Raw genomic sequence first — 23,267 nt, forward strand, 5'->3', positions numbered from 1 at the left:
TTGTTAACAAGAAATTTGTGGAGTGGTTGAAAAACAAGTTTTAATGACTTCAACCTAAGTGTATGTAAACTTCCGACTTCAACTGTACATATGTAGGGGAGTGTATTCGGCTATGTTTAGCCTAAGCGTGGACAGGCATGTGCCTGCATATCATGTGTGTGAGTATGCGTGTGCGCTCATGTGCGTGCACAAGTGTGTGTCTCATTCATAAAATGAAAATAAAAACCCTCACAAATCTCTGTAGACCCCTCAGCCTTTCCGGCCGGCTCCTGCAAAAACAACATTTATGCTGCGGCCCAGCGTATTATTCTAACAAATATATTATATTAATTATGCACATTACCCAACCCTCCCTGGAGAGGCTTTAAAAGGCCCATCACAGATGCTCCCAGCCATGCCACATTACCCCCTGGATGAGCTAACACACCAGCCACACACATTATCTAGTTTCAGGAAGTCATTTCTCTAATGGCCACCAGAACCAGAAACAGAGCCAGCCTTGCTGTGCCCACAGCGCTATAACAGCCTACACACGAGTGCACACATACATGTACACACACACACACAGTTGTGTCAGTGAGTAGTGTACCTAGCAGTGAAGAGAGTTTGGGGATGAGTCCAGCCTGGACCATCTGGCTGCGGAGGCCTGTGTCGAAGGAGAGGTTGAGGAGCAGGCGCAGTGTAGTGTTCAATAGGTCTTCATGCTTACAGGGCAGCAGCCTGGCCAGTTTCTCCACAGCATACGTCTCTGCCTGAACACCAGGGAACAGAGGAGAGGAGACACTGAGGGAGACATTGTCACATTGGCGCATTTTATGAAGCGTGAGGTAAATTCCCATCTGACCGGACGAGGACCCTTACTGTGAGCTGCCCAGGAGGAGACACATCATCTGTAAACAATTGAGGGACGGCAACGGATTTCAGTAAGTCAATTGAAATTAATTTGTATTAAAATATAAAATATATAGATATATAAAACCAATGAAGATGTAGAAGGAGGGTACCACTAGCCTACAAAATAACACAATGTGTTTTTGAATACGGGGTGTTATTTACATGTATGGGAAGCGGCAAGACTACAGAGCCTATAGAGACCATAGCATTTATGACTATCTAAACTATTGATACTATGGATGCTGAGGGACTGTAGATGCTGAGGGACTATAGATGCTGTAGGGACCATAGATGCTATAACTATAGGGACTATGGATGCTCAGGGACTACAGATGCTCAGGGACCATGGATACTGTAGAGACTATGTCGACTGTGGAGACTATAGAGGAACCGTTGAAGATACATATGACGTCGAAGAAGGCTAGAGCTAGTCTTAGAGAGAAGACTAGAGTGAGGGCAAGTAACGGTACCATGGCCCGCTGACAGCTGTCTGTAGGCATTTATAAGAGGAATTTCTACATGGTCTGCAGCCACTGGTAGAGAATAGCATAAGGTGCACTCTGTGCTATTTTATATGTATAGTGAAGATACATATGGTGCATAGCAAGTAACAACAAGAGAATCGTTGACGATGCACATGGGGTAATGAGGGAGATTCCCGAGTGAGTTTGGGAATAGTCCTAAGTGAATGTGGATGTGAAAGTTGTGTGATTGTGAGATATGACATATTAAGGTGATTGAAATTTGGATAACAAGAGCAGATTGATTGAAATTTGGACATTAAGCTGATTGGATAATAAGATTGATTGAAATTTAGAAATTATTACTATTAAGATTGAAATTTGGTTGATTGAAATTTGGAGAATAAATGGATTGAAATGATTACTATTTAGATTGGAATTTGGATAATAAGATTGATTGAGAAATGTAGATATAAATTACTGAGTGAATGCGAGCTGTCAGGGGACTAGCTCCGGTATGAAAGAGGATTACTGAGTGTGTGAAAGAATGGATACCCCAGCCAGTTCTGTGAGCTGAGTTTTTAGAACTATAACGTTATCTACAGGTTCTGTCCACCACTGCCCATTTATCTACAGGTAGTGAGCACTGACAGGAGAAGCCATTGAAAGATATGTGTACCTCTCGGGCTGCTGCGCTGTGATTGTTGCTGCAGTGTGGAGGTGAGATTTGAAAGATGAGAGTACTATTTCCGAATATGCTGTTAAATAGAACACGAGGGAATATTTAAACCCCTGTATGAATAGAACACTTGTGTAGAGGAGGAATTTGTGATGTGACACAAATGTATAATGGTTACTAGAGATAAAGTAACATAATATTGAGTATAATAGGTTACTAGAGATATGATGAAGTAACAATAGAAATAATAACAATAATATACTTGCACACCCACACATAGACGTACGTAAGTGGTGTAAAAAAGTATTCTGAGAAATGTTCAGAGTGGTCCCTTTATGGATAATTTGAGGTATGATAAGGTTAAAACATTGTACGGAACTTGACTTACCCCTAACCAATAGAACTATAAACGCGTAGAAGATTTCCTCCACCCTGGTAATGCATTTTGAAATAAACCCCATACCCTGTTAAATAGAACTAATGAATGTTGAACATGATTTTCTATTAACTAAACTTAAAAGGCTACAATTTATTGTACTCCCGATGGAGTTTTCAATGATATCCCAAATGATGACGTTCTAAACCAATTCGTGAGTAGGCAAAATGGAGACTGCATCTGTTTCCCTGCTGTCTCAGGTGCCAGACTTATTATGGACGAAGCGTGACATCTACTGGGGACTGAGACAGTGCCAACCCAGTTAATACATATTGATCCCTTTAAAGCATTACATATGAATCTTCAAATAATAGACATTTAATAAATATTTAAGCAGTAAGTGAATATCCAACAGAAATTGGTAATAAAAATATAGAGTAACTTTTTGAAGGTATACTTTTGAAAAACAATGCCTTCCAATATGGAGAAAGTTATCATGTTTGTTTTGTTTTGTTTTAAACCTTGCAATAGGGGGAAAATAAGAATGTTGTTTGAGAGTGATCCATGTGTTAAGCAGTAATGGTTGAGGTCTTCCTATATGGAAGGAAGTCCAGGTTGAGGGAAACAGATATGGAGACTAGTGAAAGTAACAAAGTGAATGGTAATTGGCTTTCAGATAGAAATCCAATAATGCAATATCTTAGTAATTTGAAGAAGTAAGACAGAGGAATTGAGCATTGCGACTTCAATTAGAGGCAGCTCACTCTTCAGTGCCTGGTCCACTGCTCTCGTGTTTAAGCCATCTGGTGTTTGGGTTAAGAGATAAGCTTCCGGTGGAACAATAGATAGCCGCCAGGACACACTGAACTCAAACAGGCTGTAAGAGAGACAGTGGGAAATTTGGGACAGAGGTGAATAATTGAATAAGACACGTTTTTGAAAATGTATTTCTCAATTCTATAGTTTGGGTAGCACCAGGGATTTAAGAGGGGCTCTGGGATTGTTTACTTTAGAAGGTGCCTAATTCAGCTTTAAGGGACACTGTATCATCTGGTGTCTGAAGTATAATTCTGTATATGCATGGGTTTACATTTACATTTTAGTCATTTAGCAGACGCTCTTATCCAGAGCGACTTACAGGAGCAATTAGGGTTAAGTGCCTTGCTCAAGGGCACATCGACAGATTTTTCACCTAGTCGGCTCGGGGATTAGTACCAGCGACCTTTCGGTTACTGGCACAACGCTCTTTACCACTAAGCTACCTGCCGGTTTATTAAGACTCCCTGCCCAAGATGCAGTACACTCGATTATGTTTATTTTCTTTCTTCCAGGACTGATGAATGTCCACTACCAAGTATTTTTTACATGTTTATCAATGATTCTGTATCTCTCCCTTTGAAAGGCTTCCTGAGGCAGGTGCCTTAGGAGAGCAGTCAAAAGTACCCGGATCCAGCTGATAAGGGGCCTCCCAAATTAAGCAAGACCATTTTGTTTGTGTTTACCCTACGATTTTTACCACACACACACCAGCACCCACACACAACCCACCTGTTAATGAATATTTGTTAGTGGTTAATACTCTGTTTGATTTAGAAGTGTGGGGTATTTTTCTTTCTGTTTTAGTGGGGTTTTCAAGCGTCAGAAAGGATGCCGTACACAAATGAAATGTTTTGAAGTTTCTATTGTCAGAGTTTTGGGTGCACACATGTAATTTCTCTTGATTAGAAGAAATGTACTGAAAAACCCAATGTAAACCTGATACACAGAATGTTTGAAATGTTTGAAATATCTTTAAATAATGTCTGAGGTACAGGAAAACAAACACTCACTTAATAGGGCTGACTGACCTCTGACCTCTGTTCGAACTTCCTGGTGAGGTCTGATCACCCTCACTAGGAAGACTGGAGACATTGGGTGACATTTAAATGGGCTACGTAAACACTAATAATTAGAAGACATTTATAATTTATCAATAGTCCTATGTGTGATTCGGACCAAGAGAAGGACAGAGAGAGAGTGCTGCCCCTGGAGGGACACCTGTCTTTAGTATATTTTACCATTACCTTATGGGATACAATCATTTGCTTATGGAGTTATCAAGAGTTGTAATTCTAATTTGATGTGTTATTTTAATTATTAGTTAATTTTTGAATTAACAGGCACTGTTGTTGTTGTTTTTGTGGAGGCAAGTCCCCTGGGGCCCTTTGGTAAATATGCAAATTGATTTTCTTCACATGCCTGCCTGTAAAAAGAAGAAAGATATGTTGGTAATAGTTGACAGTTACTACAAATGGATTAAAGTTTTCCCCACCTCTAGTTTTATATGAATTAGTATTGCTGTTGTTGTGTTGTTTGTTTGTTTTTGTCTTGCTTCAATAACAAATCTCACCAGATTGGGTCTGCTGGATGGTCGGGATTTCTCCCTAAGGATTAGCCCTCTAACCCCCTGACCCTGTAACTCTGCAGCCAAGATGATAGGGGAGTATAAGCCAATTTGGGTGGGGAAATAGTTTCAACTGTGTGTTATTCTTTGACATTTGTTTTAGAAATCTGTATTAAGAACCAGGTAGTAGTAATAATTTGTCATACAGTAAATAATTTGTCTGGATTTCCTGAAACAGAAATGCTCTAAACTAAACTGTTGTTCTGGTCTGTCTCTCTCTGGAGGTTATGGCGAAGGTGACCACAGATGGTGTCTTGATGCATGGATGATAATTCGGCCGAGAACAGTGTGAACCTCACCCCCTCTAACTGGCTGAAGCAATGGCAAAAAATGGCATTCATTATGGCCCTGGTCCTTCACCACTTCTACCGTGAGACCTGAGTCCAAGCCAGCAACCTGTACACAGCATCCAGTCGAAACTATCAACTGCCTTTTCTCTCATGCCTTTTCTCTCAGGAGTGCGACATGAGTCCACGTGGAGTGAGCATGGAGAGAGATCCCATCCAAACTTGCTGGTGTACTGGTGGGAAAATGGACGAGACATAATAGACTGTAAAGGACAGTGGCGGCTCAGGTGAGACATTATCAAGGGCCATCCACTTTGAACATGTGCCATTAAAGGACGAATTGAAACACTATCTGAAGAAGAACATGAAGAAACGGCAGAAGATGAGTGCCGGGAGGGAGAGGGGTGGTCAACCGTGCCCGTAATTGATTTAGGCATAAAAAAATATTTGCGGTATCAAGTTGATTGTGGAGGTCTGCACACTGCGAAATTCATAGTAATTTAGACAGAGAATGCATTGAGATACCAATCTGTCATTACCACAAATGGGGGCCATGATGAGAAAAGTTAATGCTAGAAAAATGTAATGTATGTACATTTAAATGTACATTCTGCCAGTATCGGTGTGTGCTAAGCTGAGGGTCTTAAATTAAAGTGATAGAACCAACGTGAAGCACTAAGGACTGTCATTCTAAATTTGGGTTGGATAATTTATCAATAGTTATAATTATGATTTGGAAAGGCAAGGCTTCTAGAGACAGAGCTGTGTCCTAAAAATGTGAGGAGAGCCACTAGATTGTAGCTTGGGCTAACCTTGCCCCAATTTCATTCTTAGCAAGGTTGGTGTGAATCTTATAACATGCGTTCTCTCTCTCTTCCCTGTGAAATGTTATTAACATGCTGTAAGGCGATCTGTGCCTCTCTGGCTGATAAGATTTCAGCAGCTATCATGTTTTCTGCTCCTCCAGAGGATGGTGAAACTAATGAGCTGCCAACCCTGGATGAGGCTCATTTCCGCCTATACAGTGGGGAGAACAAGTATTAGATACACTGCCGATTTTGCAGGTTTTCCTACTTACAAAGCATGTAGAGGTCTGTAATTTTTATCATAGGTACACTTCAACTGTGAGAGACGGAATCTAAAACAAAAATCCAGAAAATCACATTGTATGATTTTTAAGTAATTAATTTGCATTTTATTGCATGACATAAGTATTTGATACATCAGAAAAGCAGAACTTAATATTTGGTACAGAAACCTTTGTTTGCAATTACAGAGATCATACATTTCCTGTAGGTCTTGACCAGGTTTGCACACACTGCAGCAGGGATTTTGGCCCACTCCTCCATACAGACCTCCAGATCCTTCAGGTTTCGGGGCTGTCGCTGGGCAATACGGACTTTCAGCTCCCTCCAAAGATTTTCTATTGGGTTCAGGTCTGTAGACTGGCTAGGCCACTCCAGGACCTTGAGATGCTTCTTACGGAGCCACTCCTTAGTTGCCCTGGCTGTGTGTTTCGGGTCGTTGTCATGCTGGAAGACCCAGCCACGACCCATCTTCAATGCTCTTACTGAGGGAAGGAGGTTGTTGGCCAAGATCTCGTGATACATGGCCCCATCCATCCTCCCCTCAATACGGTGCAGTCGTCCTGTCCCCTTTGCAGAAAAGCATCCACAAAGAATGATGTTTCCACCTCCATGCTTCACGGTTGAGATGGTGTTCTTGGGGTTGTACTCATCCTTCTTCTTCGTCCAAACATGGCGAGTGGAGTTTAGATCAAAAAGCTCTATTTTTGTCTCATCAGACCACATGACCTTCTCCCATTCCTCCTCTGGATCATCCAGATGGTCATTGGCAAACTTCAGACGGGCCTGGACATGCGCTGGCTTGAGCAGGGGGACCTTGCGTGCGCGGCAGGATTTTAATCCATGACGGCGTAGTGTGTTACTAATGGTTTTCTTTGAGACTGTGGTCCCAGCTCTCTTCAGGTCATTGACCAGGTCCTGCCGTGTAGTTCTGGGCTGATCCCTCACCTTCCTGATGATCATTGATGCCCCACGAGGTGAGATGTTGCATGGAGCCCCAGACCGAGGGTGATTGACCATCATCTTGAACTTCTTCCATTTTCAAAATAATTGCGCCAACAGTTGTTGCCTTCTCACCAAGCTGCTTACCTATTGTCCTGTAGCCCATCCCAGCCTTGTGCAGGTCTACAATTTTATCCCTGATGTCCTTACACAGCTCTCTGGTCTTGGCCATTGTGGAGAGATTGGAGTCTGTTTGATTGAGTGTGTGGACAGGTGTCTTTTATACAGGTAACAAGTTCAAACAGGTGCAGTTAATACAGGTAATGAGTGGAGAACATGAGGGCTTCTTAAAGAAAACTAACAGGTCTGTGAGAGCCGGAATTCTTACTGGTTGGTAGGTGATCAAATACTTATGTCATGCAATAAAATGCAAATTAATTACTTAAAAATCATACAATGTGATTTTCTGGATTTTTGTTTTAGATTCCGTCTCTCACAGTTGAAGTGTCCCTATGATAAAAATTACAGACCTCTACATGCTTTGCCGTTCTGCTGCCAACAAGGCAGACTTCATCCCAGCCTATGCTACCCTCCAGTCCCTCGACTTCTTGGCGCTGACGGAAACATGGATTACCACTGAAAACACTGCTACTCCTGCTGCTCTCTCCTCGTCTGACCATGTGTTCTCGCATACCCCGAGAGCATCTGGTCAGCGGGGTGGTGGCACAGGAATCCTCATCTCTCCCAAGTGGACATTCTAAATTTTTCCCCTGACCCATCTGTCTGTCTCCTCATTTGAATTCCATGCTGTCACAGTCACTAGCCCATTTAAGCTTAATATCCTTGTCATCTATCGCCCTCCAGGTTCCCTTGGAGAGTTCATCAATGAGCTTGACGCCTTGATAAGTTCCTTTCCTGAGGATGGCTCACCCCTCACAGTTCTGGGGGATTTCAACCTCCCTACGTCTACATTTTACTCATTTCTCTCTGCCTCCTTCTTTCCACTCCTCTTCTCTTTTGACCTCACCCTCTCACCGTCCCCCCCTACTCACAAGGCAGGCAATACGCTTGACCTCATCTTTACTAGATGCTGTTCTTCTACTAATCTCACTGCAACTCCCCTCCAAGTCTCCGACCACTACTTTGTATCCTTTTCTCTCTCCCTCTCCTCCAACACTACTCACTCTGCCCCTACACAGATGGTAATGCGCCGTCGCAACCTTCGCTCTCTCTCTCGCTTCTCTCTCCTCTTCCATCCTATCATCTCTTCCCTCTGCTCAATCCTTCTCCCTCCAATCTCCTGATTCTGCCTCCTCAACCCTCCTCTCCTCCCTTTCTGCATCCTTTGACTCTCTATGTCCCCTATCCTCCCGGCCGGCTCGGTCCTCCCCTCCAGCTCCGTGGCAAGATGACTCATTGCGAGCTCACAGAATAGAGCTCCGGGCAGCTGAGCGGAAATGGAAGAAAACTAGACTCCCTGCAGACCTGGCATCTTTTCACTTCCTCCTCTCTACATTTTCTTCATCTGTTTCTGCTGCTAAGGCCACTTTCTACCACTCTAAATTCCAAGCATCCGCCTCTAACCCTAGGAAGCTCTTTGCCACATTCTCCTCCCTGCTGAATCCCCCCCCTCCTCCTCCTCCTCCTCCCTCTCTGTGGATGACTTCGTCAACCATTTTGAAAAGAAGGTTGACGACATCCGATCCTCGTTTGTTAAGTCAAATGACACTGCTGGTCCTGCTCACACTGCCCTACCCTATGCTTTGACTTCTTTCTCCCTCTCTCTCCAGATAAAATCTTGCGACTTGTGACGGCAGGCCGCCCAACAACCTGCCCGCTTGACCCTATCCCCTCCTCTCTTCTCCAGACCATCTCCGGTGACCTTCTCCCTTACCTCACCTCGCTGATCAACTCATCCTTGACCGCTGGCTATGTCCCTTCCGTCTTCAAGAGAGCGAGAGTTGCACCCCCTTCTCAAAAAAACCAACACTCGATCCCTCTGATGTCAACAACTACAGACCAGTATCCCTTCTTTCTTTTCTCTCCAAAACTATTGAGCGTGCCGTCTTTAGCCAACTCTCTTGCTATCTCTCTCAGAATGACCTTCTTGATCCAAACCAGTCAGGTTTCAAGACTGGTCATTCAACTGAGACTGCTCTTCTCTGTGTCACAGAGGCTCTCCGCACTGCTAAAGCTAACTCTCTCTCCTCTGCTCTTGTCCTTCTAGACCTGTCTGCTGCCTTTGATACTGTGAACCATCAGATCCTCCTCTCCACCCTCTCCGAGCTGGGCATCTCCGGCGCGGCTCACTCTTGGATTGCGTCCTACCTGACCGGTCGCTCCTACCAAGTGGCGTGGCGAGAAGCTGTCTCCGCACCACGTGCTCTCACCACTGGTGTCCCCCAGGGCTCAGTTCTAGGCCCTCTCCTATTCTTGCTATACACCAAGTCACTTGGCTCTGTCATATCCTCACATGGCCTCTCCTATCATTGCTACGCTGACGACACACAACTAATCTTCTCCTTTCCCCCTTCTGATAACCAGGTGGCGAATCGCATTTCTGCATGTCTGGCAGACATATCAGTATGGATGACGGATCACCACCTCAAGCTGAACCTCGGCAAGACGGAGCTGCTCTTCCTCCCGGGGAAGGACTGCCCGTTCCATGATCTCGCCATCACGGTTGACAACTCCGTTGTGTCCTCCTCCCAGAGTGCGAAGAGCCTTGGCGTGACCCTGGACAACACCCTGTCGTTCTCCGCTAACATCAAGGCGGTGACCCGATCCTGTAGGTTCATGCTCTACAACATTCGGAGAGTACGACCCTGCCTTACACAAGAAGCGGCACAGGTCCTAATCCAGGCACTTGTCATCTCCCGTCTGGATTACTGCAACTCGCTGTTGGCTGGGCTCCCTGCCTGTGCCATTAAACCCCTACAACTCATCCAGAATGCCGCAGCCCGTCTGGTGTTCAACCTTCCCAAGTTCTCTCACGTCACCCCGCTCCTCCGCACACTCCACTGGCTTCCAGTTGAAGCTCGCATCTGCTACAAGACCATGGTGCTTGCCTACGGAGCTGTGAGGGGAACGGCACCTCCGTACCTTCAGGCTCTGATCAGTCCCTACACCCAAACGAGGGCACTGCGTTCATCCACCTCTGGCCTGCTGGCTCCCTATCTCTGCGGAAGCATAGTTCCCGCTCAGCCCAGTCAAAACTGTTCGCTGCTCTGGCACCCCAATGGTGGAACAAGCTCCCTCACGACGCCAGGACAGCGGAGTCACTCACCACCTTCCGGGGACATTTGAAACCCCACCTCTTTAAGGAATACCTGGGATAGGATAAAGTAATCCTTCTATTCCCCCAAAAAAAAAAAAAAAAAAACATTGTAAAGTGGTTATCCCACTGGCTATAAGGTGAATGCACCTATTTGTAAGTCGCTCTGGATAAGAGCGTCTGCTAAATGACGTAAATGTAAATGTAAATGTTGTAAGTAGGAAAACCTGCAAAAATGGCAGTGTATCAAATACTTGTTCTCCCCACTGTAGATATGGATGATGAGTAATGATTGAAGGTTATTTTCATTTAACAAGTTGAGGGTAAGGTCATCTGAACCCTTAACCTGTTTACATTATTCTATGTTGATGTCCCAGGGACAGTTAGTGAAAAACATAGGTCAATCCAACCCAATTGTAGTAAGAGATAAGGAAACAATGGTTTACATTGAGAGATTTATTCACCTCTGAATCTACAGATCCCTTGTGTATGTGTGTGTATTTGTGATACTCACTCCCATTAATAGAAGTATAACCTTTATTATGATTATAGTATTACCATACTAATTGGATTGTACAACCCAGAATGAAGGGTGTTGTTGATTTCCCTTACTTTAATAGGAATATAGAATATTTTGATATAGAAGCTAAAATCTAAATGCTTACATTAAAATGTAATGATTAGTATCACACAAGTGATAAGAGGGTGGAATGTGATGGGCATTTTTATGTTTGTGCTTTTCTATAAACCAATTTCTGTGTTCATGCTCTGTGACTGACTGAACAAATCCTCACTATCAGTAGCTGCAATTTGGCAGTACGCCCAGACCTTGTTTTGAGAACGAAAGATATCTCAGTTTCAAGGTCTCAGCTTAGAGAGAAGAAGCCTCGTGAGGTATTGGTCTGTCACATGTTATGAACCGGTATTGAATGAAATGACGTAAATGTAAATGTAAATGAAACAAAACGGTAATGATTAATTCATTATGCTAAATCATGCAAATATAACTTCTCTGTGTATAGCCGTATATAAAACAACTGCTGGGACTGTACGAGCAGAGCTCCTGATTGACATGTGTACTATGGTGCATTGAGTTGGTTAGAACCTCTCCGGCGCGCTGACAATAAACAATGATTCATTTAAGATTGACTTCGAGTGTCCCTGTGTAAGAATTTCTACAACAACACTTTCTTTGACTTCATCAGACTTCACCTGTGTTGGCGTCAGTTTCATTTAAAATCTGTTCATTCAATGAATTACTTAAAATGAATTCAACTTATTTTGTAACTTGGTAAGAATGTTGTCCTGAATGTACAGAGAAAGCAGTGTTGACTAGATACACAGTGTTGACAGGTAGGTGGAGGTGTTGAGCAGATGCATCAAGGACCAGTCTATAAAGGGACACACTGGGACTGGAGGTGTGTGTGTGTGTGTGTGTGTGTGTGTGTGTGTGTGTGTGTGTGTGTGTGTGTCAATTACACTTGCTATTGTGTTCACAAGGAAATCCACTGACACCAATACAAATCTAGTATGCACAGTAATCAACTACAGTTCTTACACCATCTTAAAACTGTTATCTGGTGTTGAATACAAACGAGTAGTAAGTAGAATTTGATGACAAATCACTAACCAATTATCTTTTTGTAGCTAATCAGCCTGCAACTAAAACCATCCCCTGAGGTAAAGTGATACTCTGTGAATAACATGTTGAGAGCACTACTCTTCTGTTCTGCTGGACTCGTGTAGACAATGGGCTGGAACCCCGAAGGGTTCTTTTATCGGAGACAAAGATACACTAAAAGGAAACAAAGAGATCAAAACTGTTCCTAACTCAGTCTGGCTTTAATAAAAGGCACACAAACTGGCTGAGATTGGATCCAGGTGGGACTGCAGTAAGACAGGGAAGTAAAGCAGTGGTCACTGAAGTCCTACAACTGTACTAGAAGGCATCAACAAAAGTAACGCTAACCCTAATTAAATGTAAACCAGTACAAATCTTTAACGAGTACAACATAATAATAAAAATTATAATAAAAATAATAATAATTATACATTCTCATTCTACAGTAAGTCAGAGGACCTGAGACTTTGTATGTACAGTGAGCTCCAAAAGTATTGGGACAGTGATACATTTGTTGTTTTTTGGGCTCTGAAATGATACAATGACCACAAGGTTAAAGTGCAGACTGTCTGCTTTACTTTCAGGGTATTTTCATCCATATGAAAACACATTTAGAAAATACAGCACTTTTTGTACCATTTTAGGATACCTAAACTATTGGGACTAATACACTTACAGTGCATTAGGAAAGTATCCAGACCCCTTGACTTTTTCCACATTTTGTTACGTTACAGCCTTATTCTAAAATGTATTAAATTGTTTTTTCCACTCATCAATCTACACACAATAACCCATAATGACAAAGCAAAAACAGGTTTTTAGAAATGTTTGCAAATGTATAAAAAAAAAGAAGGAAATATTACATTTACATAAGTATTCAGACCCTTTACTCAGTACTTTGTTGAAGCACCATTGGCAGCGATTACAGCCTTGAGTCTTCTTGGGTGTGACGCTACAAGCTTGGCACACCTGTATTTGGGGGGGTTTCTCCCATTCTTCTCTGCAGATCCTCTCAAGCTCTGTCAGGTTGGATGGGGAGTGTCGCTGTACAGCTATTTCCAGGTCTCTCCAGAGATCTTTGATTGGGTTCAGGTCAGGGCTCTGTCTGGGCCACTCAAGGACATTCAGAGACTTGTCCCGAAGCCACTCCTGCATTGTCTTGGCTGTGTGCTTAGGGTCGTTGTTCTGTTGGAAGGTGAACCTTCGCCCCAGTCTGAGGTCCTGAGTGCTCTGGAGCAGGTTGTTATCAAGGATCTCTCTGTACTTTGCTCTGTTCATCTTTCCCTCGATCCTGACTAGTCTCCCAGTCCCTGCCGCTGAAAAACATCCCCACAGCATGATGCTGCCACCAACATGCTTCACCGTAGGGACGGTGCCAGGTTTCCTCCAGACGTGACGCTTGGCATTCATGCCAAAGAGTTCGATCTTGGTTTCATCAGACCAGAGAATCTTGTTTCTAATGGTCTGAGAGTCCTTTAGGTGCCTTTTGGCAAACTCCAAGCTGGCTGTCATGTGCCTTTTACTGAGGAGTGGCTTCCGTCTGGCCACTCTACCATTAAGGCCTGATTGGTGTACTGCCGCAGAGATGGTTGTCCTTCTGGATTGTTCTCCCATCTCTACAGAGGAACTCTGGAGCTCTGTCAGAGTGACCATTGGGTTCTTGGTCACCTCCCTGACCAAGGCCCTTCTCCCCAGATTGCTCAGTTTGGCCGGGCATCCAGCTCTAGGAAGAGTCTTGGTTGTTCCAAACTTTTTCCATTTAAGAATGATGTATGCCACTGTGTTCTTGGGGACCTTCAATGCTGCAGACATTTTTTGGTACCTGTGCCTCAACACAATCCTGTCGTTGAGCTCTACGGGCAATTCCTTCGACCTCATGGCTTGGTTTTTGCTCTGACATGCACTGTCAACTGTGGGACATTATATAGACAGGTGTGAGCCTTTCCAAATCATGTCTAATTAATTTAATTTACCCCAGGTGGACTCCAATCAAGTTGTAGAAACATATCAAGGATGATCAATGGAAACAGGATGCACCTGAGCTAAATTTCGAGTCTCATAGCAAAGCGTCTGAATATTTATGTAAATAAGGTAACTTTTCTTATTTTATAAATTTGCAAACATTTATAAAAACCAGTTTTTGCTTTGTTATTATGGGGTATTGTGTGTAGATTTATGAGGGAAAAAAAGTAATTTAATCCATTTTAGAATAAGGCTGTAACGTAACAAAATGTGGAAAAGGGGAAGGGGTCTAAATACTTTCCATGTATTAAAGTTGTCAAAGGTTTATTTGGTCCCATATTCCTAGCACGCAATGATTACATCAAGCTTGTGACTACAAACTTGTTGGATGCATTTGTTGTTTGTTTTGGTTGTGTTTGATTATTTGGTCCCCAATAGAAATGAATGGTAAATAACGTATTGTGTCATTTTGGAGTCACTTTTATTGTAAATAAGAATGTAATATGTTTCAAAACACTTCTACGTTAATGTGGATGCTACCATGATTATGGATAGTCCTGAATGGATCGTGAATAATAATGAGTGAGAAAGTTACAGATGCACAAATATCATACCCCCAAGACATGCTAACCTCTCACCATTACAATAACAGGGGAGGTTAGCATTTTATATCATACCCCCAAGACATGCTAACCTCTCACCATTACAATAACAGGGGAGGTTAGCATTTTTGGGAGGGGGAATGATATTTACAATAAAAGTGACTCCAAAATGACTAAATTCATTATTTACCATTCATATCTATTGGGCACAAAATAATCTGAAACACAACCAAAATAAACAGCAAATGCATCCAACACGTTTGTAGAGTCACAAGCTTGATGTAATCATTGCGTGCAAGGAATATGGGACAAAATACTAAACATTTGACAATTTTAATACACTTAAGTAAATTTGTCCCAATACTTTTGGTCCCCTAAAATGGGGGGACTATGTACACTAAACAAAAATATAAACGCAACATGCAACAATTTCAAAGATTTTACTGAGTTACAGTTCATATAAGGAAATCAGTCAATTTAAATAAATTCATTAGGCCCTAATCCATCGATTTCACATGACTGGGAATACAGATATGCATCTGTTGGTCACAGATATCTTTTAAAAACAAAGTTGGGGCATGGATCAGAAACCCAGTCAGTATCTGGTGTGACCACCATTTGCCTCATGCAGCGCGTCACATCTCCTCCGCATAGAGTTGGCTGTGCTAAATTGCTGGATATTGGTGGGAACTGGAACACGCTGTCTTACACGTCAATCCAGAACATTCCAAACATAAATGGGTGACATGTTTGGTGAGTATGGAGGCAAAGGAAGAACTAGGACATTTTCAGCTTCCAGGAATTGTGTACAGATCTTTGCGACATGGGGCCTTGCATTATCATGCTGAAACATGAGGTAATGGCGGCGGATGAATGGCACGACAATGGGCCTCAGGATCTCGTCACAGTATCTCTGTGCATTCAAATTGCCATCGATAAAATGCAATTGTGTTTGTTGTCCATAGCTTATGCCTGTCCATACCATAACCCCTCCGCCACCATGGGGCACTCTGTTCACAACGTTGACATCAGCAAACCGCTCGCCCACATCTGCCCGGTTTCATCTGTGAAGAGCACACTTCTACAGCATGCCAGTGGCCATCGAAGGTGAGCATTTGCCCACTGAAGTAAGTTACAACGCCGAACTGCAGTCAGGTCAAGACCCTGGTTAGGACAATGAGCACGCAGATAAGCTTCCTTGAGACATTTTCTGACAGTTTGTGCAGAAATTCTTCAGTTGTGCAAACCCACAGTTTCATCAGCTGTCCGGGTTTCTGGTCTCAGACGATCCCGCAGGTGAAGAAGCCGGATGTGGAGGTCCTGGGCCGGCGACATTACATGTGGTCTGCGGTTGTGAGGCCGGTTGGACGTACGGCCAAATTCTCGAAAACTACGTTGGAGGCGGCTTATTGTAGAGAAATTAGCATTAAATTATCTGGCAACAGCTCTGGTGGACATTCCTGCATTCAGCATGCCAATTCCATGCTCCCTCAAAACTTGAGACATCTGTGGCATTGTGTTTTGTGACAAAACTGGGTGCCCCTGTGTAATGATCATGCTGTTTAATCAGCTTCTTGATATGCCACACCTGTCAGGTGGATTAATTATCTTGGCAAAGGAGAAATGCTCACTAAGAGGAATGTAAACAAATTTGTGCACAACATTTTAGAGAAATCAGCTTTTTGTGCCTATGGAACATTTCTGGGATCTTTTATTTCAGCTCATGAAACATTGGACCAACACTTCACATGTTGCGTTCATATTTTTGTTCAGTATACAAAAAGGTGCTGTAACTTCTAAACGGTTCACCCGATATGGATGAAAATACCCTCCGATTAAAGCTGACAGTCTGCACTTCAACCGAAGTGCTGGAGTACAGAGCCAAAATAACCGAAAATGTGTCACTGTCCCAATACTTTTGGAGCTCACTGTATTTTCCTCACCGTGTTGCAACTCCTCTCCCTCCCTCCCCCACTCTCTCTCTCCCCCCCTCTCACTCACTCCCTCCATCCCTCCCTCTCTCACCATGTCGTTCTTGTTCTCCAGGAAGATGCTGAGCTTCTTGAGGAAGGAGACCACCAGCACCAGCAGCTCCTCGTCCTCCCGGTCCAGGATCTTCACCAGGGTGTGGACGATGTTCTTGTTCCTCATCTTCAGCTCGGTGCGCATGTCCTCAGCAAGGTTCAACAACAGGTACAGAGCCACTGGGGAGGGATAGGGAGAGGAGAGGGGACTGGAGAATCAAATAGTGATCCAACTTCATAGTACTATGTAATAACCAATGTAGTTGGCAATTACTATGCAATTACACCACAGCATTATCAAGCACTAATAGTGCTGTTACCACACATCACTACCCCTCTGCTAGACATGGTAGTGTGCTGTACTGTTACTATACCTCGTAGAAGCTGCTCCTGCTTGATCAGTAGACCTTGGTACTTTTTGAAGGATTTCTCATGCTCCTTCTTCACATTCTGGTTCTCAGGGTCATCGTCACGTGAGATCAGTCAAGGAAGGAGTGCTGCTGTATTGAACCAATTAACTCAAAGAGCGCTTATAGTCGTGTTTTGTATATCAGCCAGCACTGAGGGCAGCAGGGACCCTGAGGCGGTGACCCTCTGTCTGTAATGTCGTTTTCGTTATGTGTCGGATCCCAGTAAGACTAGCTGTCGCCATTGGCGTCAGCTAATGGGGAACCAAATAAAATAAAATAAAATCAAGCAGCAAGATATGTAACATATTTTAGGTGACCTTTGACTTTTGCTGAAGGATATAGGCTGCCGCCTTCTTCTGCAGTTCGTCCTGCCAGAGGTCGTACCTCTTCAGCTCGTGTTCAATTATGTTCATACAGAGAGCTCCGATCTTATAGTGGGTCACCTGCCCATGGAACTGGGAGAAACTGGGGATGGGGGGAGAGAAAGGAAGAGAAAAGGTTTATAAGGCTTCCACTTATTCGAAAGCGCACTTCGTTCATCGCCATGCAACACCTATTTGGAGCACAGTCGGGTGCTCAGATTGAAATGATCAACTGCCAAAAAAAGACCAAGAAAGTTTGAGTGAAACAGTATATCTCATCTGCTACTCATAATCAGCCAGACACAAGCCAAATAATTTCGAAACCAAACAGCACAGCACTGCCATGGAGCGGGGCCAAGAAGGACTATCAGTTTTCAGAACTACGTAGATCCTCCCACAACTAAAATTGCTCTTGACGAGTAGTTTAATTATTATTCTATCAAGGGGTAATTAGTGTTTCCCAACCCATGAGGTTGGAAAGTAAGGTTTTGTGTTATGTTGTCATAGTTGTGTGATTGCTGTCAGAATGAGAGAGAGCAGAACGTGAAAACAAAAGCTGAGGTTCTGGCGAGCGAGAGGGAAGAGAGAGAGGGAGTTGTATACCTGGAGAAGCAGAAGAAGACGTAGATGATGGTGGTTGCCAGGTTAATGCTCTGTTTCCAGTCCTCCCTCAGAACTCTGGCCAGGGCTCCCAGGGCCGTCTCTGATGAGCAGCACACAGGTTAGAGAGAAAGAGAAAGTGAGAGAGAGGTGGGGAGGAGAAATGCGGTTTATGGGGGGGGGGGATATGGACAGTATGTTAGGATTTGAATGGGAAGTATGCAGTTGGGGTTGGAGGTGGACAGGTAGTGGAAAGAGTCAACTAGCATTGAGATGACGGTCAGGTTGGGGTGGGAGGTTAAAGTAAGGAACCTGCGGGAACGTGAAGCCTTCCAGGCTCCCATGGCTTGAGCTATGGGTGATCTTCATTGTAAAGACACATATCACGTTGTTCCATTTCCCCTGGCCCTCTCCTGTTTCCTCACTGACCCGAGGTTTCATGGTTCACATGCATATTCTACCGTTATCAACATCTGACCATGTGATCCGTTCAACAGACAAAGTGAGCCTGTGATGTATAGTGACAGTTACAAATGAAGCCATGCCATCATTTGACAGCTGTAATGGACGCCGTGTGCTGTTGTGAGAGAAAACTGCTCTGTCGTCAGGGAAGGGAATAGGAAGGATTAGTGCTAGGCTGTCTTTTCTTATGAATGGGATGGGCTGGTGAGAGAGTCTGTGGATTATATCAACCAATGACACTAGAGTTTGGCTAGCCTGGCCTGTACAGCTTTTAACCACAAAGCAGAACAGAGAAGATGATTCCTCTGGAGCATACCATTGTGACAGATGGGGAAGGAACGTACCATTCTGCAGGAGCTCCTCCAAGTTGTCTGGGTTGCGGGCGAGGTGGAGGATGAGGATGGCACCCCTGACCTTCTCTGGGATGTCTTCATACAGCAGCTCCACATAGTCATCTATCCTGTTGATGTTGGCCTCCTCATGCAGCTGAGAACAACAGAGATACAGTATAGAATGACGAGGGTTAAATCATACCGACATAATACAGTGATAATCATGCTACAAACACAAAATAACAGACATGGACACGAACACAGACACACACAGTCAGACACGTAAACACATTTGAAGATGCTCTCCTTACCTCCATCCCCTCAAATGGTGTGAGGTCTCTCGGCGAGTGTTTCTCTCGTGTGTCTGTGAGGAGGACAGGACGGCATGTGCACTAGTAAGCATGAAGTGTATTTACATAATGAATCGCGGGAAAAGTCATTCAGATCAAATCAACTTTTATTGGTCACGTACACATACTGTATTTTGCAAATGTTATCGCAAGTGCACCGAACTGATTATGTTTCTAGCTCCAACAGTGCAGTATCCCTAACGATACAAAATAATACACAAATCCAAAAGTAAAAAAGAAATATCAGAATGAGCAATGTCAGTCCGGAATATACACTACCAGTCAAAAGTTTTAGAATACCTACTCATTCAAGGGTTTTTCTTTATTTTTACTATTTTCTACATTGTAGAATAATAGTGAAGACATCAAAACTATGAAATAACACATATGGAATCATGTAGTAACCAAAAAAGTGTTAAACAAATCAAAATATATTTTATATTTGAGATTCTTCAAATAGCCGCCCTTTGCCTTGATGACAGCTTTGCACACTCTTGGCATTCTCTCAACCAGCTTCATGAGGTAGTCACCTGGAATGCATTTCAATTAGCAGGTGTGCCTTCTTAAAAGTTAATTTGTGGATTTGATTTCCTTCTTAATGTGTTTGAGCCAATCAGTTGTGTTGTGACAAGGTAGGGGGGGTATAAAGAAGACCGAGTCCATATTATGGTAAGAACAGCTCAAATAAGCAAAGAGAAACGACAGTCCATCATTTCTTTAAGACATGAAGGTCAGTCAATACGGAACATTTCAAGAACTTTGAAAGTTTATTCAAGTGCAGTCGCAAAAACCATCAAGCGCTATGATGAAATTGGCTCTCATGAGGACCGCCAAAGGAATGGAAGACCCAGAGTTACCTATGCTGCAGAGGATAAGTTCATTAGAGTTACCAGCCCCAGAAATTGCAGCCCAAATAAATGCTTCACAGAGTTCAAGTAACAGACACATCTCAACATCAACTGTTCAAATTTGAGATTTTTGGTTCCAACCGCCGTGTCTTTGTGAGACGCGATGTGTGTAACGGATGATCTCCGCATGTGTATTTCCGACCGTAAAGCATAGAGGAGGAGGTGTTATGGTGGCTCATGGCTTGGTTTTTGCTCTGACATGCACTGTCAACTGTGGGACCTTATATAGACAGGTGTGTGCCTTTCCAAATCATGTCCAATCAATTGAATTGAACACAGGTAGACTCCAAGTTGTAGAAACATCTCAAGGATGATCAATGGAAACAGGATTCACCTGAGCTCAATTTCGAGTCTCATAGCAAAGGGACTGAATACTTATGGAAATAAGTTGTTTCTGTTTTTAAAAAATTATAAATTTGCAAACATTTCTAAAAATTGTGTGTAGATTGATGAGGAAAATAATAATTTAATCAATTTTAGAATAAGGCTGTAACGTATCAACATGTGGAAAAAATGAATGGGTCTGATTACTTTCCGAATGCACTGTAATGGTGTGTGTAGACAGTATGGACAGTATATGAATAGAAAAGGTGTGTACAGCAGTAGTTATATAGGATGAGCCTTGACTAGAATACAATATATACATATGAAGTGGGTAAATCAGTATGTAAACATTATTAAAGTGGCCAGTGTTCAACGACTATGTACATAGGACAGCAGTCTCTAAGGTGCAGGGTAGAGTACCGGGTGGTAGGAGGCTAGTAACAATGACTAAGTTCAGGGCTGGGTACTGGGTGGAGGCCGGCTAGTGGTGACTATTTAAAGTAAAGATTCAACCATTTTGAATGTTATATTGTTTCTGTGCATCTCTGAGCGTTGTTTTATCAATTGTTTTCATGTGTATCTGAGCTATTGCCGTTCAAGTAGGCAGAAATCTGGCCGGTATGACGTAGCATTGTGATAAAGCCGCTTTCTTTCCACTGGAAGTTAATAGGAATACGATTTTTAGATCGCGAAAACGTCTATTACATATGTCAGATTTCAATACTGGCCGTCATAACGCTGTAGGTTGTCTTCTCTCGAATGAGCCATTGATCATATTTTTGCAATATTCCTACCACGAGTGTAGTAACCTGGTATATTTATGTTAAGTATTATGTTTACCAATAGATGGCAGTATTGACTCAATACGGGGTTTGCTTTCCGCTATCCGTAGCAGTTTAAATGTCTGCCATAGAACCATGCTCGGAAAAGTCTCAGGTAGTTTACGCCAGGTGCATTCCAGTAATGTTATTCTAAGTTATAATTAAATACTAAAACTTACTTACGTGTCCGGTGTCATCAATCTAAGATGCATCCTAAGATACTACAACGAGAAATTTGTAATTTAACAGAGGGTCTAACACATGTATCCTATTTGTCTGCCTCTTCAGTCAAGGGTGCATTGCATGGTGCCATTGTGAATGTCGAGCTCCACTCTGTGAGGCATATCAATCTGTAGGTTCAACATGGTGAGATTGTAGACTCCTAAATTGATAGTGCAGTTTGTTTAGGCGATTTTACAGCCAACTAGCTACTTCACATGCTGATATTGACTTTGGTATTATTGTGTGTAGCTAAGTTTGCTAGCTAGCTACCTAGATGGCCAGCCAGCACAAAGAAAGCATTGCATTGTGGGTTTTGTAGTTGACTTGAGCTGCAACAGATTTCCACAACGATTTTCACATGTTGCTACCAACCTTATTATAAAGACAAAATGAAACATTTGTTCACAAAAAACATATGTTACGGAATTAGTGGTTTTGGTTGGATTTTTCCTTTAACAGTTTGATGGCTTGGATATAGAAGCTGTTTTTCAGTCTCTCGGTCACAGCTTTGATGCACCTGTGCTGTCTCCGCCTTCTAGATGGTAGCAGGGTGAACAGGACGTGGCTCGGGTGGCTGAGGTCCTTGATGATCTTCTTGGCCTTCCTGTGACACCAGGTGCTGTAGATGTCCTGGAGGGCAGGCAGTGTGCCCCTGGTGATGCATTGGGCTGAACGCACCACCCTCTGGAGAGGTTTTCATTGATGTGCACGTCGAGGAACTGGAAGCTTTTCACCCTCTCCACCACGGCCCTGTCGATGTGGATGGGGGCGTGCTTTCTCTGCAGTCTCCTGAAGTCCACGATCAGCTCCTTCGTTATGTTGACATTGAGGGAGAGGTTATTTTCCTGGCACCACTCTGCCAGGGCCCTCACCTCCTCCCTGTAGGCTGTCTTGTCATTGTTGGTAATCAGGCCTACCACTGTTGTGTCGTCAGCAAACTTGATGACTGAGTTGGAGACGTGCATGGCCATGCAGTCATGGGTGAACAGGGAGTACAGGAGGGGTCTGAGCACGCACCCTTGTGGGGCCCCTGTGTTGAGGATCAGCGTGGCAGGGGTGTTGTTGCCTACCTTCACCACCTGGGGGCGGACCGTCAGGAAGTCCAGGACCCAGTTGCACAAGGCGGGGTCAGACCCAGGGTCCTGAGTTTAGTGATGAGCTTGGAGGGCAATATGGTGTTGAAGGCTGAGCTGTAATCGATGAACAGCATTCTTACATACATATTCCTCTTGTCCAGAAGGGATAGGACAGTGTGCAGTGCGATGGCGATTGAGTCATCCGTGGGTCTGTTTTGGCGGTATGCAAATTGTAGTGGGTCTAGGGTGTCAGGTAAGGTGGAGGTGATATGATCCTTAACTAGCCTCTCAAAGCACTTAATGATGACAGAAGTGAGTGCTATGGTGTGATAGTCATTTAGTTCAGTTACCTTCGTTTTCTTGGGTACAAGAACAATGGTGGACATCTTGAAGCAAGTGGGACAACAGACTGGGATACTGAGAGGTCTGCACATGCTCTGAGGACACGGCTTGGAATTTGGCCTGCTATAGCCCATAGAAACTCATTGAATAACACAATCAGAAATGGCAAAACAGACTGTCAAAAAATTAATCATGAATAATACGGTTTTGAAGTGTCTGTCCTATATCTAGGAGGAAAAAAAAAAAACGGTGTTTTACACATTTAACCCCTTTTTTGGGGGGCACAAAACTCCTTCCATTCTTCTTCTTTTTTACCGGTAGCGGGTTAACTTCAGACAAGTCCCCTGACACTTGTGGAGGTTGTAGAACAAAATGGAGAACACCATCATGTTTGTGAGAGTCCCTCCT

At 43.4% G+C, this 23,267-nt stretch overlaps 1 protein-coding gene across 2 annotated transcripts in view; it reads right to left on the reverse strand.

The window, feature by feature from the left end:
• LOC121540422 (kinesin-associated protein 3-like) overlaps positions 1–23,267 on the reverse strand; it is a 66,611-nt gene that overhangs the window by 40,459 nt on the left and 2,885 nt on the right. For both annotated transcript variants that reach the window (XM_041849279.2, XM_041849278.2), the window contains exons 4-10: positions 19,128–19,180; positions 18,829–18,970; positions 18,026–18,125; positions 17,401–17,525; positions 17,025–17,123; positions 16,652–16,830; positions 590–752 (exon numbers count right to left, since the gene is read on the reverse strand). In XM_041849279.2, coding sequence (XP_041705213.2) covers positions 590–752; positions 16,652–16,830; positions 17,025–17,123; positions 17,401–17,525; positions 18,026–18,125; positions 18,829–18,970; positions 19,128–19,180 — 861 coding nt within the window. The remainder of the gene's footprint in view (positions 1–589; positions 753–16,651; positions 16,831–17,024; positions 17,124–17,400; positions 17,526–18,025; positions 18,126–18,828; positions 18,971–19,127; positions 19,181–23,267) is intronic.

This window comes from Coregonus clupeaformis, chromosome 26 (assembly GCF_020615455.1).
Source record: "Coregonus clupeaformis isolate EN_2021a chromosome 26, ASM2061545v1, whole genome shotgun sequence".
Classification (NCBI taxonomy): domain Eukaryota; kingdom Metazoa; phylum Chordata; class Actinopteri; order Salmoniformes; family Salmonidae; genus Coregonus; species Coregonus clupeaformis.